The following is a 19450-nucleotide window of genomic DNA, read 5'->3' as shown; positions in this document are numbered from 1 at the left end:
ATGAGAGAGAGAGAGAGAGAAAGAGAGAGAGAGAAAAAGAGAGAGAGAGAAAGAGAGAGAAAGAAAGAGAGAGAGAGAAAGAGAGAGAAAGAGAGAGAGAGAGAGGAGGGAAGAACACACACTGCTCAGCTCTAGCTTATGGTGGTGCTAGGTGTTGAATCTGGGAGCTCAGAACTTGAGGGATCAAAGTCATTTGTATAACAATTATGCTACCTTCCCAGACTTCCAATGTATTTGTAATAATTAAGACTTCCAAATTGGGTAATTGCCCTTGTACTATATAAACAATGCTAAATTGTTGAGGTCTTCCTAAAGAAAATAAACAAGTCTTTAAAACAAATGGTCTTGGGGCTAGGTGGTAGTACACCCAGTAGAACACACATGTTACTAGATGTGAGGACCCAGGTTCAAGACCCTAGTTCATGCCTCCATCTGCAGGGGTGTGGGAGGGTGCTTCATGAGCAGTCACATAGTACTGTAGGTGTCTGTCTCTTCTCCTCTCTCGCTCTCATTTAGCCTCTATCTCTACCAGAAAAGAAGGAAAAGGACACAAAATGGCCTCACAGAGTCCCAGTGACAACTTTGGTGGCAAGAAAAAGAAACTGGCCCTGCATTGCTTTACTTTACAATATCCATTTTCAATAACAGATGTGATGAATATTTTCCTATAACTGATACAGGTTCTGTAGGCATCATATTTAAGTATTTTGGTTCTCCTATTAATGGGTATTTGTTTTTCTTTTTTATCTGTCAATTTGATTAGCAGGGATTATAATACTTTTAGTCTTCATTTATTTATATATTTTGTATTTTATGAGAAACCAGAGCTCATCTTCCTCATTTATGGCTGCTAGTATGTAACCCAGGGTCCCCCATAAAGAAGACATGCACTGTTCCACTAAGCCAACTCCCCAGTCCATAATATTTTGATTATCCTATATAAGTTTAAATAAAACAAGATATAAGTTCTAGCATGTACTTTGTTTAAAACTGTAATATTTTATTGAATTTGCATTGGTTTACAGTATTATAAGAGTTTAGGGGCAGGTATGTGTGTGTGTGTGTGTGTGTGTGTGTGTTTGCAGTTCACCACACTCACCACTGTTCTTGTACTATCACAACAACTGGGACTCTTCAGTTAAACTCCCCAGCCCTTCCTCTCACCTCCATTTTCTCTGACAACTACCAGAAAAATCATAGATTCCAAGAGCCAATTTGGTTACTACTGTTATACCTTAGCAAGTTGGTTTATTTCAGTTTCCTATATTTCATAGATGAATGAACACATTCAGTAACTGTCTTTCACATTTTTTTACTTATTTCACTTAGCATCATCACCTCCAGTTCCACCCATTTTTAAGTGTATGTTTCTAGGGTGGGTGAGATGGGAGGTAGAGTAAATAGCATAACAGTTATACCAGAGACTCTTATGCCTGAGGCTCCCAGGTTTAAACCTTTGTAGCACGATGAACCAGAGCTTATCAATGCTCTGGTAACATAAATACAAAAATAATAAATATAAATGTATATTTCTGTTTTGAGCTTATATCATTACAGTTCACTATAGTGTGCAGGGAGGTTTATTAGCACTCTATCTTATGAAATGTCCAACAAAAAGTCTTTGAAAAGAACACTAATGATATTGAGTCTCATTGTCAATGGTGGCCTTTCAACCACGTGTGGTTAAAAGCCAACCACATATTCAAGTCTGAAAGCAAAATTTAAAAGAAATTGCTGAGGAATCCAAATTAAGAGCTACCAGAATAGATGGTTCACTACCAGCCACCCACAGCCCAAGACATTTTTTTTTTTTTTAGTAACTCAGAATTTCTTTGTACAATGTCAGGGATTTTTATGAATGAAACCATTTTACTGGTCTGATTGACTCTATAACTCAAAGGAACATATTGGAAAATTTTCATATATATAATATCCATTTGGTCTCATTAGAGACCTTTCAGTGCTAAGCCAAGGAAAGTAAACTATAGACCAAACTAGATTAATAAGCAATTTAAGTAATGGATATTTCATGGTTTTCCTTAGAACTGTGTTGATGTACCAATGCAAGATAAAATAAAGTCCAAGTGTCTTACCATAGTAAAATTCTCCTTGTTGATACATCATAGGAATTTGGACCTCACTTTCATCATCTTTAGTGAAGGAAAAGGTTCGAGTATTTTCAGGTCTAAACTGTGATTTCCAGTTCCCCTTGAAATAGACAGCATTGATGAGAGCCAGATGAGTGGCCGCATCAAAATCCTTTGGGGATACCAAGTCTCTCAACAGGTCTGTGCAAAGAAACACAAACAGATAAAAACTAGAGAACTGAAGAGTTATCAGAATACCATCACAGAGAGAGATTGAGAAAAACTGTATACTACTTACAAACTTAAAATAAATAAAAGAGGTATCTTACTTGCATGAGAGAATACACACACACACACACACACACAGAGAGAGAGGAAGAAAAAGAGAGAGGGATTTTTTTTTTAAATTTATATTTTCCTTTACTGGGGGATTACTGGTTTGTAATAGACAGTAAAATACAGTAATTGGTGCATGTGGAACATTGCTCAGTTTCTCACATAACAATTCAACCCCTACTAGGTTCTCCTCTGCCATCATGTTTCAGGACCTGAACACCAGCCCCCAACACTCCCTTACTTTGGTGCAATACACCAAACCCAACCCAAGTTCTGTTTTGTGTTTTCCCTTCTTTCCTTTCCTTTTTTTATTTTTAAATCTCTTTTTTAATATTTATTTCTTGGATAGAGACAACCAGAAATCAAGAGGGAAAAACTTCATAGAGAGGGAGACAGACAGAGCCCTGCTTCATCATTCAAAAAGCTTACCCTCTGCAGGTAGGGACCAGGGACTCGAACCCAGGTCCTTGTGCACTGTAACATGTACTCAACCAGATGATCCACCAAAAGCACTGCTCAGACCTGGCTTGTGGTGCTGGGATTGAACCTGACTTCAGAGCCCAAGGCATGAATGTCACTTTGCATAACCAATATGTAGTTTCCCCTACATCTTAATAATTTCTATTTGCAGCCATGCATAGAAAACAACAGTACTCCCAACACCTATGGGCATCAATCTTTGATAAGGGGGCCCAAAGTATTAAATGGAGGAAGGAGGCTCTCTCCAATAAATGGTGCTGGGAAAACTGGGTTGATACATGCAGAAGAATGAAACTGAACCACCTTATCTCACCAGAAACAAAAATCAACTCCAAATGGATCAAAGACCTAGATGTCAGACCAGAAACTATCAAATACTTAGAAGAAAACATTGGTGAAACACTTTCCCACCTAAACCTCAAGGACATCATTGATGAAACAAACCCAACTGCAAGGAAGACTAAAGCAGAAACAAATTAGTGGGACTACATAAAATTGAAAAGCTTCTGCACAGCCAAAGAAACTATCACACATACAAAGAGACCCCTCACAGAATGGGAGAAGATCTTCACATGCCATACATCAGACAAGAAACTAATCACCAAAATATACAAAGAGCTCAGCAAACTTAGCAACAAAAAACAAATGAGTGCATTCAAAAATGGGCAGAGGATATGAACAAAACATTCACTACAGAGGAGACCCAAAAGGCTAACAAACATGAAAAACTGCTCTAGGTCGCTGATTGTCAGAGAAATGCAAATTAAGACAACATTGAGATACCACCTCACTTCTGTGAGAATAGCATACATCATAAAGGACAGCAGCAACAAATGCTGGAGAGGCAGTGGGGACAGAGGAACCCTTCTGCAATGCTGGTGGGAATGTAAATTGGTCCAGCCTCTGTGGAGAGCAGTCTGGAGAACTCTCACAAGACTAGACATGGACCTTCCATATGACCCAGTAATTCCTCTCCTGGGGATATACCCCAAGGATTCCATAATGCTCAATCAAAAAGATATGTGCACACCTATGTTCATAGCAGCACAATTCATAATAGCTAAAACCTGGAAGCAATCCAGGTGCCCAACAACAGATGAGTGGCTGAGAAAGCTGCGGTATATATACACAATGGAATACTACACAGCTATTAAGAACAATGAACCCACCTTCTCTGACCCACTGTGGATGTAGCTAGAAGAAATTATGTTAAGTGAGCTAAGTCAGAAAGATAAAGACGAGCATGGTATGATCCCACTCATAAACAGATATTGAGAAAGAAGAACAGAAAGGGAAATTCAAAGCAGGAGTTGACTGAATTTGGAGTAGGGCACCAAAGAAAAAACCCTGGGTGGAGGGTGAGGGTGAATGTTCAGCTTCATGGGTCGTTGGAGAGTGGTGGGGGGGACACAGTTTTTTTGTGGTGGAAATGGTGTTTATGTACACTCCTATTAATTTGCAGTCATATAAATCACTATTTAATTAATATGAGAGGGGATAAATTGATTGAATATCTCAAACTTTTTAAAGCACAGACTGAGTCTTTTTAATACATAGGCTGAGCCTTTAATATGTTGACTCTCTTAAAAGCTTAGTCCAGGGAGAACAAAAGCAACTGGTGGCATAGCTATATACAAACAATGTCAAAGGACATGAAATATGGTGAAGGTGTGTATGATGCAGCAAATCCTAACAAAGGGATTCTTCAAAGTTAACCCAATTACCAAACAATGTGATTATTGCAATAACTATTGTCTTCTTAAACCCTAAGACAACAGGAATCTCCCGCTTTGTCTATAGAGCCTATGTTTCTCCCAGTCCTGGAACCTCTGGGGTGGGGCTCACTGCCCTGCATGCTTCTCTCAAGTCAGGCCAAATGATATTGCATCCGCTGATTCCAACCTAATCAATGCAACAAATACCATCTCAGCATGCTTCACCTCAGTCTGTGTAAAGAGACATCAGGCATGGATTGCCAACCCTTCACCCTCACCACTCGGGTGAGACCTTTCCTTTCATGGTAGTCTCTAATTCCATTCCAGGTTCACTTCCTAACAAAGTCTCAAAACCTAGATATAGGCCAGGTCTCATAAGATAGAGCATATGTTCACATGTATCTATAAATTAGGGCAAAATATATACCTGAAAGCAAAAATACACAATAGTCTTTAGTGAGTCAGTATCAAGTTCATAATGAAATAGTGTCCACTTAGACTTAGATACCCTCCTCACCTACCTCCTATTACAATTCTCTCACTCACTCTAAAGCTAACTTTAGCAAAGCAAGGACTGCAAAAGCTGAATAAGGGCAAGAGACTGGCATACTTTAATGATGACTCTTTAGTCACTATCAGGCCATTCCACCAGCTGGGGCCCTAATCGGGAGTCCTGAGTCTCCCAAACAGACTTGATGGGCCTAGACTTCAAATAAATCCCTCTCTCCATTGTTACTGGTCATCTCTATCAGGAACAACAGAATAGACTCATTTGTGGGTCCCCATAGGACCTTGCCCTCAACCCGGATCAACAATGGTAGAGAATGTTCCATCCTCCAAAGGGAGGATGGACAACCTACTCTATGATACACCTGAGGAAGATGGGTTGATATTGGGGCAGCATGGAATGTTCCTACTCATGATCACAGAATGTGAGCCCAGATCTAGAGGGATGATGTAGAGGTCACACAGGCTCCTAAGCTAATTATGGGCCCCAGATCACATCAAATTAATGGGGTTTACAGTAATATTTATACCACTTTCCCATATTAGGGAACTACTCTCTTCCCTGATCTAGCTTTCTGTTCCTTCTGCTAGCCATGACATCATCTCCCCAGACAATAATTAGGATTCACCTGCATATTAGATTTCAGGATCAGGCAAAACAAACAAACAAACAAACAAACAAAACACTAGTATAGCTACAGGCCCTTTGAAATATAACTAAAATATGCCTACTAGTTATTTACTAAATGGAAGACCCCCTAATGCTTCACCTCCACTATTCCAGACTTTAGGTCCATAATTGTCCAACAGTTTGTTTGTCTTTGTATATTAACTCTCTTTTCAGCCACCAGGTTCCAGATGCTAGCAGGATGTGACCAAACTTCCCTAGACAGACAACCCCACCAAATGTCTTGGAGCTCCGCTTCCCCAGAGCCCTTCCCCACTAGGGAAAGAGAGACAGGATGGGAGCATGGATCAACTTGTCAATGCCCATGTTCAGTGGGGAAGCAATTACAGAAGCCAGACCTTCCACCTTCTGCATCCCACAATGATCTTGGGTCCATACTCCCAGAGAGTTAAAGAGTAGGAAAGCTATCAGGGGAGGGGTTGGTATACGGAGGTCTGGTGGTGGGAAATGTGTGAAGCTGTACCCCTCTTATCCTATGGTTTTTTCAATGTTTCCTTTTTATAAATAAAAAAATAATAATAATAAAAAGAAAACAACAGTACTTAAGAAGCAAGAACAGTAAGGGAAAACACAAAATAAAATTGGGATTGGTATGGTGTACTGCACCAAAGCAAAGGACTCTGGGGAAGGAGCACAGATAGTGAGGAAGGGGTGGGGAGCTTTGGGGTCCCGGTGCAGGATAATGGAAAAGGACCTAAGCTGGAAGTGAGAGTGTTCTTCAGATGCCTATCATGACAAGATGTGAAATTGTACCCATGTGCCAATAACTGAACTATAAGTCATTAACCTCCTGATAAGAAAAAAACAAAAATAAGTTCTTTCTTTTCATCATGAAAGAAAAGCCTCAACAACAAGCACTCAATAAGCATTTTCAAGTCTATTCTTGAACAATATACATGATGGACATGTCATCCAATGCAAAACCCTTCCATCACATCCCCAATATTTTTCTACCAAACAACTGCTTTTGATTTGGGGAAAACAGAGGAATGACAGTCAATTTAACGCAAAACATTTTGTTGTCTCTAATTTGAAATGTTCCCTTTTCTAATCTGAAAGAAATTTGGATCTTTGTTAAATAGTATGTAAAAATTTTGGAAACAATCTCTAAAAAATGTCAAGCTATTCTAGGTTGGTTATTATTCCTGACTTACTTTTTGAAAGCTTTCTTTTTGTTTTTAAGTTTATTATTATGTATTGTAATTTTTTGAGGAATTAAACCAATTTTGCTCTGTATTCTTTTTTTAAAGTTTTTTTTAGCATTATCTTTATTTATTTATTTATTGGATAGAGACAACCAGAATTCAAAAGGGAAGGGGTAGTAGAGAGGGAAACAGACAGAGAGATACCTGCAATACTGCTTCACCACTCACAAACCCAGGTCTTTGCTCACTGTAACATTTGCACTCAGTCAGGTGTGCCCCCACCTGGCCCCATAAATTTAATTATTTTTTATTTTATTTTTTTTTCTTTTTAACCAGAAAAGTGCTCAGCTCTGGCTTACCACGGGGAATTGAACTTAGGAATTCAGAGCCTCAGGCGTGAGAGCCTCTTTGCATAACAATAATGGTATCTATCCCTTTTGTATTCTCTTATTTTATTAATTACAGTATTCCTTTAAAGCTCAAGGAGGTTGTGAGGTTAAAAGACAAAGTATGTGATTACATTGTGGGATGCTAACTGTTTCAATAGAAGACATTTAAAATTAGCATTATTTGGGGGGATTTAAGACAATATGACTCAATCTATTGACTAGTTGTAGTCTACTTTCAATTTGATCTCATTTGTAGACTCCCATTTGTATTATTTTGATGACAACTTAGAAAGCAAAATGGTAAAATATGATATATTCAGGGCCCTTAAGTACATTTAAAATATGAGTTAAAAATTAAAGTAGAAATACAGACATTTCTTCCAAGTCCCTCTTCATTTATTTGGCTTTAAAATGGAATGCTCCATTTAAATGGAATCCTAGTCCAAATTTTGTATTAGCATCAAGTTCAGTGGTTTAAAAACCAACAAACACCTCTGAACGCTAATGCTGTATGCTGTATTCTTCTTGCTCTATTTTAATCATATTGTCAGCACAGCAAACAACTTGATTTCTAATTAGTATCAAACTATTAAGTAGTGAGTTCAAGCAAGATTCCACTGAGCAGTGAAGACCACTATTCAGGGGACTGGGGAGTGGTGTAGCTGGTAGAGTCACAAATTACTATGTGTTGAGGACCTGGGTTCAAACCTTTGGCCCCTACACACAGCAGGGCAAACTTCATGAGTGGTGGAGCAATGGCTCCAGTGCTACAGGTGTCTCTCCTTCTTTCTCCTTCTCTCCTCTATTTTTCTCTGTTCCTATCCAAAAAAAAAGTAAAATAAAAAAGAAAGGAAAAAGAAAGAAAGAAAGAAAGAAAGAAAGAAAGAAAGAAAGAAAGAAAAAAAGAAAGAAAGAAGAAAGGAAAAAAAAAGCCCCTGGAAATGGTGGAATCACCGTGTGGGTACTGAGCTCCAGCAATAAGCCTGGTGGCAATTAATTAATTAAGTTACTTATAGAAGAACCCCATCATTTGGAGAGTTTATATTTTCAGATTAACTTATGAGTGCTATGCTGATATATTTGCAGAAAGTTTAAGTCCTTTCACAAGTGTTTACCTATGAATAATACTTTCGGGAGCCAGGCAGTGGCACACCTGGTTACATATACATATTACAGTGCACAAGGGCCAGGGTTCAAGCCCCTGGTCCTCACTTGCAGGGGGAAAGCTTCATGAATGGTGAAGCAGGGCTGCAGGTGTGTTTCTGTCTCTCTCCCTCTCTACTTTCCCCTTCCTTATCAATTTCCCTCTCTGTCTTTATCCAATAATAAACAAATTAATTAATTAATTAAAAAACAACACTTTTAAAGCAATAAAAAATTTGTGACATGATTAGCTACTCAGTTAAAGGCCATCTTTCACAATGCAGAAAGAATGAGGGAGGGGACACACAATCTCAAAAATAAAGGAGCTAAAAGTAAGCTAATAGAGAAAGCCACCAGATGACATACTATTTGTGCTATTCTCCACCCACTGGTTGATGTAGTTGGCCACCACTATATTTTCACTGAAGTCCACATGATTCACTTCCCCATTAAAGTTCTTCTTCATCATCTGCAAAAACTCATCATTGACATGAAGTCCATTTTGCACAAAGAGGAAATTGGCAATTTTCACCACATACTGACTTTCTTCTGCGGTTACCATGTTGGAAAAATCCTTCAAGAAAGAAAATTCTTCACCTGCAAAATGAAACAAACAAACACACGGGATAGGCTTATTAGTGCAGCAAACATGGAGGTGGGGGCGAGTAGATGAAGCATGAAAGCACTGTAAGGTATATGACTAGAACAAAGACTTCAGTATTCCCCTACATCTTAATGTACAAATTAACTTTTGATATATATATATATATATATATATATATATATATATATATATCTCCAGCCTAACATCATGAACTGATACGGCTTTTTAATTTAATCAGTATCTTGGTAGAATGCATAGAGTGCTCTATTGTGTTCCCCGCCCCCAACGGCACTTTAATTAACTTTTTAAGTTAGGTTTATTTTATAATTATCAAGAAGAGTTAAATTTAGTTATCTAGTTTATAAAATGAAAAGCATTCTTTAAAGTTTATGTTCACTGGATATCTTAACTTCATAATTTGAAAACTCATTTTAAACACTTTCCAGTTCTTAACACTTTAATGAATGAATTCACATGTATACTATACACAATAAAGTAAAAAAAAAAAAATCACACATCATGTCAAAGTGATTACAAAATGCCAACTGATGGGAAAATTTCCCTATATATAGTTATAATAATTGTACATTTCAGTGGACAATCAGCTCACTGGATAGAGTGTCTCATGTACCCAGGTCTGAGACCTCAACCACCACTCAGGAGAACCTGAACAATGGAGGCTTCATGGAGGCTTCATGAGTAATGGAACAGTGTTATACCGGCTTTCTTTCTCTCTCCCTCTCTCTCTCTCTCTCTCTCTCCCTCTCTGCCACTTAGCCTTTAAAAAAAAAAAAGAATACTACTACTCAGCTGTTAAAAATGATGAGGCTGTCTCCTTTGCATCCTCTTAGATGAAACTCAAGGACATTATGTTGAATGAAATAAGCTAAAAGGAGAAGAATGAATACCAAATGATAACACTTATTAGCAGGACTTAATAAAATAGGAACAGGGAGGGAGAGCACAAAGTAAAAAAGCAAAAAGGACTTTGGGGAGATAGGAAGAGAGTGGATAGGAAGAAAATTCTAGGGGCCTATTATATAGTGAAACTGTGTGCATTTGTCAATGATTGCACTGTAAAGCATTAAACCCCTCAATAAAAAATTAAATTAAAGAGTCTTCCAGGAATAGTTGAATTAAAAAAAAACACGTTAGTAATAATAACAAATTTCAAAGAATATTCTTGGATGCTATTTAAATAATGATATTAAGCCAAAATTTCTGATCTTCTTGAGACCATGTCACTTTTTTGTAGTATTTATTAGAGTCATAACTTTTCACTTCCATATGTGATAACTGATAAAACATAAGCCTTTCTCTCTTGAATAGGAGGCAGACTAAAAGCCCACATTTTCTCTGTTGATCACAGTGTGTGTTATGCAAATAATAATGTTCATAAGAGATACGACTTCTTTATTCATCCAGTGAGAAGTGAGGCCATTTTGGTGTTTCCTAATACATCTCATAGTTGTGTGACTTCAGTGTGATCACTCTCTTATTCTCTGGCATCAACACCGGCATAACTCGGTGGCAAGCTAAGAGTCAGACTCTCGGGGGAAATCAAAGCTGGACATACCATTTTTCAGGCTGTCATAACCCATTGAGTGGCGGATCTCTTTCAGGGTTGAGCCTTGAGCCCCAAGTTCCATCATTCCCATCGCAAGGGTGATGCTCAGTGGAGAGCAAAGGATGTTTTCATCTTCCCCAGTAGCTCGGAGATGGTTATACAGAGTCACTGATAGCTCTGTGATGGCTTCCTCAGGCAAAGAGGCCCCTAAAGTCAGACTCGGCAGAACGAACAAAGAGAAGAGTCCAAGGATGGCCATGTTGAAGCAGCTTTACCCTGGAAGACAGCAATTGCATATTCATTTTTTTTACAGATGGGTTAAAAGACTAAAATATAAAAATAAAAAAACCCAATAATCATTTCATTACAAAGTGATTAACCTAACCAAAACTTTTGTCTCACACACAAAAGCCACACTAAAGAACACTGTGAGGAGAGTCTTATCTTTTAAAAGTCAATTAACTATGAAATTAACAATACATTGATATTCTCAGGAAAGAAAAGAACTCTCCACCTTCTTGGGGCTTAAAGTATGTGTAAGAACATACTTTTAATTACAGGTTATGTTAGATGAGGTTAGTTTATTAGTTTTTTTATAGTCCCACTGCATATATATTCTGATTTTGAGTCCTGATTTTGAGACAGAAGAAGGCCCAAGTAATTAATTATAGATCATGTCAGATGGTTAATTTATTTTTATAGCCTGACCATGTGTATCTCGGTCAAGATTTTCAAACTTTACTCTAGTTTACACAAACTTGTAATAGGTTCAGGTGGCTTACCGCGTAGAGCACACACAGAACCATGCTTAACAACTGAGTTTCATTCTTCCTGGTCCCCAGCTGCAAAGAGGTGGTGGTGGTGTTGTGTCTCCCTCTCACTATCAGAAACGGAAAGGAAAAAAAAATGGCAGCTGGGAGCAGTGGAACTGTGTAAGCAGCAAGCCCCAGCTATAACTCTGGATGGGAAGGAAGGAAAGAAGAAAGGAGGGAAGGAAGGAGGGAAGAAAGAAGGGAGGAAGGAAATAAGGAAGGAAGGAAGGAAGGAAGGAAGGAAGGAAAGAAGGAAGGAAGGAAAAAAGGAAGGAAGGAAAAAAGGAAGGAAGGAAGGAAAGAAGGAAGGAAGGAAAAAAGGAAGGAAGGAAGGAAGGAAGGAAGGAAGGAAGGAAGGAAGGAACAAAGTAACTCTGGGCCCCAAAACATGGGCGACAGGTGTAAGGTGAGCTAACATTTCCTGGTGCGACTTTTCTCCTCTACTCCCATCCATGCAGCTAAGGCGCCTTGCAGCTGTGTTCACAGCTGGTGGGCAGAGATCAGAAACACACCTGTCATCACCCCTAATGTATTGAGTCTAGGATTTGGAGACCACAGGAAGTGGTCACCCTGGAGAAGTAGCACATCTTTGTGTGATTTTTTTTCCCCCTGACCTGATAGTTTCTGCTTGAGTCTCTGCTCCTAGTGAAGACTTACAGTTTTGTAGACAAAAATAAACATTCCTAAATCACCAGTAAAAAGGGGGAAAAAAAGTGAAAAGAAAAAGTTGCAGAAAGACTGACATTTGGAGGTTAGAAATCTGAGTCCAGGGACTGGATGGTGGCATACTCAGTATAGAGTACACACAGTATCATACCCAACAACTAGGTTTCAGACCCCTGGTCCCCAGATGCAGGTGGAGGCTGGGGAGTTCCCTGTGCTGGCAGGTGTCTGCAGGAAGGGGCCTCCTATAGCATTGTCCCTTTATGTTCAAATTCCTCTGACCATTTCAGCTTCTACTAACAAGTGAGGGCTTCTATTGAAGAGTTCTATGCATCTTGCACATCTGGTATTTGAACTTTTACAAAGAGAGAGCAGTGATTGTCAGCAGTGATTATCAGCGTTCAGAAGTCTCTGAATAATATCTGTACTGCTTTGCACACCAGGATTCTAGAAGATTCCTGGGTGGCACAAGTGGAGCAGTACTCCTCCCTTCTACTCCACACTCTGCCAGTGTTGGCAGCCCAAACATAAACCACTCATTTATACTATTAAATAACTTACATTATCTCCTCCCCCCCATGTTGTTAAAATTCGTCGCTCTTGCCGGGCGGGTTGGCTTCACGGGCGGGTAACAGAGACACAGAGACAACGGCTGGGCAGGGCAGCTGTAATTCTTTATTCAGGAACAACGATTCATAAACTAAGACAAACTAATCACCAAACAGAACTCTGCTGTCTCTTTGCGGCGGCACAAGCACTCTCTCTTACTCTCGAACTCAGGAACCCCCTCCAACTCTGGAACTCTGGCGGGGTCCCTAGGGGCGGGGCCAAGCGGGCCGCGAAATTAACTGGACTGATCTAATTCTCTTGGCGGGGGAGAACTAGAACCCAATGTAAAGCATACAACACCCCCAGTTTCTCACCATCATTAAAAGAAATGTGATATTAAGCAAAAACATCTGGAAAACAGTGATTATTCAATGTAGGCCATTCACTGTTGCCATGACTATTATCAGAGTATAAGCATGTTACCTGGAAAAAAAGAGCTGAGCAGTTACAAAGACTTCATTTTTTTAAACACTTTATTTTAAAAAAACTATTTTAGTTATTGGATAAAGACAGAGATGGAAGGGGACATATGGAGGGAAAAGAGAAACACCTGCATCACTGCTTCACCATTTGTGAAGCTTCTTCCCTGCACCCCGACAGGTGGGGACCAAGGAGTTCATCCTAGTTCTTTGAGCATGGTAACATGTGTGCTCAACCAGGGACATCACCATCCATCCCCTTCACAGATTTTTGGGTCAGAATACCTTAGTCTCTCCCATAAGGTCAGATTCAAGCAGTAGTCCTGCACCCTGGAAGGCCTTCATATTTTGGAGTCCATTTTAGGTAACAGATTTTTTTTTTTCTTTTGGTCAAAATGTGTTCCAAGTTTCCTCACATCCCCACCTGTGCTTTAGTTTTGAGGTTCTGGTCATTCTCCTTTGTTGAACGAGGCAGTACTAAGCATGTGTGCAAGCTCTGCTGTGTGGAATTCAAAGATGGCTGCCCTTAGGAGGCCATGTGCATGGAGGCAGAACAGTGTTTGTCAAGCAAACAGTACTACAACAGTTGCCCTGAGCTTACTCCTTCACACACTAATGACAACTGAGCCCCAGGAAAATCCAAAGAAAGTTTCAAGAAGAATAAGATGGAGCCTTCTTTCTAGATGCAGATAATAATTTTACACACACCCTTCAAAGCTGAGAGAACTTCAGCTGTATCTAACATTATATATGTAGGATATATTGCTATATAAAGCATCCTTGAAATTCAAGTCAGACTCAAAACACCTTGCCCTTAATCACACGGCACTATTCTGTCACCACACTTGCCTTTGTCACTTTTCCCCTGTAACAAACCCACGCTGAGCTTCCTGACTTTCTTTTGATGTTACCTAGTATATGCTCAAAGAGTTAAAGCCACTTCATGAGAGTGTTTCTGTCTTCCAGTAACACAACTATCTAATAATACTACACTGGTCATGAATTTCAAATTTCAGATGAAGAAAAAGACATCACTGATACACATTAAGAACCAATCTAGGAAAACAAGTGAATGCTGACTCTATCATGTTGCCAGGCACTTTATTTACAATAGACATGCAAATTAAGGAAATAAGAGCCACAGCTTGAGAGGCGGGGCAGTGGGCAGGGTGCCACCCTTGCCTACATAAGGCCCCAGATTCAATCCCTGGAATTGCATATGACAGAGTGATACTTTGATTTTCATATCTCTTTCTCTGTCCTTCTCTAGATTGTGTTCACCAATAAATAAAATATTTTTAAAAGAAATAAAATGTGCAGAGGTAGATAGTGTAACGGTTATATAAAGAGACTCTCATACCTGAGGCTCCAGAGTCCCAGGTTCAATTTCCATAAGCCAGAGCTGAGCAGTGCTCTAGTAAAAATAAAATAAAAATAGTATTTTATATAAATAAAGGATACGATCGTAAAAAAAAAAAACCTGCTGCTCTGGTTTATGTATTTGCAAAGCCAATGAAAAGCTTATAAAGTCAAAGTAAGTATTGTATCATTTCTGATGGCCCATCTAATATGGCATCATTAGACATTCAGTCAGTGTTGTTTCTTTCAGCCAAGACTGATAAAGGTGACATGAAGACACCAATGCTCATAGGCTTTCCTCTTTTTTTAAAAAATATTTATTTATTTATTTTCTTTTGTTGACCTTGTTGTTTTATTGTTGTAGTTATTATTATTGTAGTTATTGATGTCATCATTGTTGTTGGATAGGACAGAGAGAAATGGAGAGAGGAGGGGAAGACAGAGAGGGGGAGAAAAAGACAGACACCTGCAGACCTGCTTCACTGCTTGTGAAGTGACTCCTCCCCTGCAGGTGGGGAGCCGAGGGCTCAAACCGGGATCCTCACGCTGGTCCTTGCACTAGAATTTCCTCTTTAAAGAACTTACCTCGTTATGTAAGTGTATGACCTACTACCAAGATTCTTATCTGTTTTAAGAAAAGAGATATTGAGCCTTTCATGTCTGAGGCTTTGAGGTCTCCGGTTCAATCCTCAGCACCAGCATAAGCCAGAGCTGAGTAGTGCTCTGTTGAAAAAATGAAAATCTGTTGGGAGCAGCGTTCAGGGTAAACCTCTTACAGGCCCCTTGTTAAGAGGATGGCTGGGAGGGGTGGCATGGTACCCCTTGCAGGCCCCTCGAGAAGAGGGTCAGCCAGGAGGGGTGACATGGACACACCATGGCCTTTGGCTGCGCTCCACTAACTTCCCTGTTCTTGTTTATGCCTTGGCTGGCTGATGTGGACTTGGTGGCATGTAACCACTCCCTTGTTTTTCTGTTATGCTTAGTTGATCATATTCCTGGAATTAGGTACCTATAGGACAACAGTAATGGGAACATAGCAACTTTAAAAGAATAAGTTTTGCAAGCAAATCATTAGAGGAGGAGAGCAAAGTCCAGTAACCGCTTGATCTTTACAATAACCGATTGATCTTTAACTAACTGCCAGTAAATCATGATACCTTGTGTAATCTTGTATTGTGTAAAACTGATTGCCTTCTGTATAAATCTTAGAGATTCAGAAATAAAGTTACCGTGTCTTTGGCACTGGTCCTCCCTACCCCAATCATCTCTCATTCCTTCTCTCAGGTTTATCGTTCGGCTTTACTCCATGCTGGATGTGGAGACAACAAAAATCAAAAGGGACCTGAGAAGTGGCTCACCCAGATCAGTGCACATAGTACTATGTGCAAGGATACACACCAGAAACCCAGGTTGAACTTTACCCCACCTGCAGGGGGACACTTCAAGAGTGGTAAAGCACGTCTGCAGGTATCTTTCTCTCTCCCTCTGCCCTCCTCAGTTTTTCTCTGTCCAATCAAATGAAAAAAAAAAAGGAGCAGTGGATTCCTAGTGCAGGCATCAAGCCCCTGTGATAAGCCTGAAGGAAGAAAAAAAAAAGATATGATAAGGCTCTCACATCTGGCAACTAAATAGGAGGTAACTGAATAGGACAGAAGTCTGCCCTGACACCAAAGTGGTTAGCTACATGTTTCTTTTCCTGCTCTCCCACAGGACCCAATTTCAGTTGAGAGGCATATTATTATTATTTTTAGTTTTTATTTATAAAATGGAAATAATGACAAGACCACAGGATAAGAGAGATAGAGGTCTATTATAACCAATACCCTCCTAGTGACAAGGTGGCTCTAGACCTTAGCTCTTAGCTGTCTCACCTGTGAGCAGCTGGCTCCTTTCTACTGTGCACCCTTCTCTTCTCTTGGTGACTATTTCTTAACTTGTTTATTCCAATAAAATTTCTTTTTTATCTTTTCCTTTTTAATTTTTTATTATCTTTATTGATTGGATAGACACAGCCAGAAATCAAGAGAGGAGGGAAGAGACAGAGAGAGAGAGAAAGAAACACCTGCAGACCCACTTGTAAAGCATTCCCCCTGCAGGTGGAGACTGGGGGCTTGAACCCAGGTCCTTATGCACTGTAACATGTGTGCTCAACCAAGTGTACCACCACCCAGTCCTCCAACAAATTTTCTGTCGCCTTTGCTATGTGCTGCCTTATTCTTTCCTGGATAACCCTGTGCATCCCCAGCCAGAAGAACGTCAAATATGTCTTTCTTATTATTTGCCACCAAAGTTATCACTGCACTTGGTGCCAACACTATAAATCCACCACATCCAGTGGCCATTTCTCTCTCTCTCTGTTTCTCTCCTTTTTTCCTTTCTATTTTTATTTGACAGGACAGAGATAAATTAAATGGGGAGGGGTGACAGAGAGGAAGAGAGACAGAGAGATACCTGCAGACCTGCATCACCATTCATGAAGCACCCTCCTCAGCAGCAGGAGGAGAGAGGGGACTCCAACCTGGGTCCTTGTGCATGGTAATATATGTGCTTAACCAGGTGTGCCCCTCTCAAATATTTCTTCAGTACTTGTGTGTCAACAACTGTACCATAAACTATTACCCCAAAAAACATATTTTTAAAAAATCAACATTCTGGTTGAGTGCATACATGACCATGTGCAAGGATCTGGGTTTAAGCTCCTGCTCCCCACCTGCAGGTGGGCATCATTTCATGAGTGCTGAAGCAAGTCTGCAGGTGTCTCTCTCTCTCCCTCTGTTTCCCCCTTCCCTCTTAGTTTCTTTCTATCCTATCTAATAAAAATAGAAAAGAGAAAGGAAGGAAGGAAGGAAGGAAGGAAGGAAGGAAGGAAGGAAGGAAGGAAAAAAGAAAGAAAGAAAGATAGATAGATAGAAAGGGAAAAAAATCAGCCACTGGGAGCAGTGGAATCATTGTGCTGACACCAACCCCAAAAGTATCCTTGGTAGCAATAAAAAAAAAAATTCCTCTAATGTCTTGGGATATTTCTTGCCTACCTTTGCACACCTACTACTGTCTCCTTCTTTATATCTAACTCCACACTGTTATCCTCTCTTTTCCTAAGCTTTCTGGAGGCACAAGTAAGTGTGCACGCACCTTAGAATGAAGAGTAAGCGCTTAATGCATGACACACAGGAGGTGCCAAATAAAGACATGCTGAACTGCTAAAGTGAGGTGTCAGGATGGAGAGCAAGAGCAGCCACTGCCTCTGAGCTACTATGACTGATAATCTCAGCCCACAGCTAGTGGCTCATTTCCATTTTTTATCTGTTTGATATGGAATCCGTGACCCTCTTTTCAGCCTGACAAAGCAGCATTGTCACGTACACCAGCATAATGCCATGGCTAGACTCAGGGCGCATTAGCAAACAGGTCCACTGCCTGGAAAAATTACAAATGGTCATCCCCCAACGTGACTGTATTTCACAGCAGTCTACAAAACAGCAGGGACCCACACACCATCACTCATCCTAATCGACATGCCAAAATGAACCGCTGGCAGGTGGAGCTTTGCAGGCTATGATTCTCCAACTATTGAAAATACCTTTCCACAAAGGGGGAAAAACAAACAAACAAACAAATAAAAACCTTGGCACCAGAATAGTTTGAGACAGTGCTGGGCGTGGAGAAGAAGCAATGGCGCAGTTGCACTCCTGCTATCTTGTAAATTTGTACATCGATATTAAATCAGTAATAGAAATTAAAAAACGAAGAAGTTCAGCTATGAATCAACTGCCATTGCTTCTGCATTTTCTGTCTTTGTAGCCAAGAATAGAGTAGCTTGTGGGCCTTTTGTGCATGTATATACGAGTTTAGGAAACACTTTACTGTGGTGTGGTGGATAAAGTGTTGAATCCTCAAGTGTGAGATCTGGAATTTGATCCCCAGCAACACATGTGCCAGTTATTTTCGCTCTTTTTCTTGTTCAATATGCAAGTAATTTTCAAACAGAAAGAAAAACAAATTTAAAAAACAACAACATCTGATTGAAGGTTTTGAGGGTAGCTAAATCTTGTTGCAGTCAAGGTATGAAGATTTACAAAATTAAAAACTAGTATTACAGGGGCCAGGCAGGGACACATCCAGTCAAGAGCACATAGAACAAAGTGCAAAGACGCTTGCAAAGATCCAGGTTTGAGCCCCCAGCTCCCCATCTACAGGGGGAATGTTTCACAAGTTTCACAAGTGGTGAAGCAGGTCTGCAGGCCTGTATTTTTCTCCCTCTTTCTACCTCCCCCTCTTCTTTCAATCCCTCTCTGTCCTATCCAATAAAATGGAAAAAATTGTCACCAGGAGTAGTGGATTCATAATGCATGCACCTAGGCCCAGCAATAACCCCAAAGACAAAATAAGCAAATAAATAATAAAAGCTAGTAGTATAAAAGGATAATCTTTTCTTTTTTTTAAGAAGGAACTTCCCTTTCCATTAATCTTGGTTATAGGATGATTAGAAGTGCATCTTGGGGGGGGGGTCTGGTGGTAGCGCAACGGGTTAAGCGTACATGGCACGAAGCACAAAGACCGGCTTAAGGATCCTGGTTTGAGCCCCCAGCTCACCACCTGCGGGGGAGTCGCTTCACAGGCGGTGAATCAGGTCTGCAGGTGTCTATCTTTCTCTTCTCCTCTCTGTCTTCCCCTCCTCTCTCTGTCCTATTCAACTACGACAGCAATAACAACAACAATAATAACCACAGAAAGGATAAAACAAGGGCAACAAAAGTGGGGAAGCCTCCAGGAGCAGTGGATTCATGGTGCAGACATGGAGCCCCAGCAATAACCCTGGAGTGAAAAAAAAAGAAGTGCATCTTGGGGGTAGATAGCATAACGGTTATGCAAAGAGACTCTCATGTCTGAGGCTCCTAAGTCCCAGGTTTAATCCCCTGAACCACCA

At 40.1% G+C, this 19450-nt stretch overlaps 1 protein-coding gene across 4 annotated transcripts in view; it reads right to left on the bottom strand.

Moving 5' to 3' along the window:
* SERPINI1 (serpin family I member 1) overlaps nt 1–19450 on the bottom strand; it is a 118205-nt gene that overhangs the window by 31778 nt on the left and 66977 nt on the right. For all 4 annotated transcript variants that reach the window (XM_060171909.1, XM_007522954.3, XM_060171908.1 and 1 more), the window contains 3 exons: nt 10671–10937; nt 8857–9087; nt 2094–2288 (listed from right to left, as the gene is read on the bottom strand). In XM_060171909.1, the coding sequence (XP_060027892.1) occupies nt 2094–2288; nt 8857–9087; nt 10671–10920 (676 nt within the window). In that variant the 5' untranslated portion in view covers nt 10921–10937. The remainder of the gene's footprint in view (nt 1–2093; nt 2289–8856; nt 9088–10670; nt 10938–19450) is intronic.

The sequence above is a fragment of the Erinaceus europaeus genome, chromosome 14 (genome assembly GCF_950295315.1).
Source record: "Erinaceus europaeus chromosome 14, mEriEur2.1, whole genome shotgun sequence".
Taxonomy (NCBI): domain Eukaryota; kingdom Metazoa; phylum Chordata; class Mammalia; order Eulipotyphla; family Erinaceidae; genus Erinaceus; species Erinaceus europaeus.
Note: the sequence above shows the minus strand (reverse complement) of the source record. Positions and strands in the feature narration are given on the sequence as shown.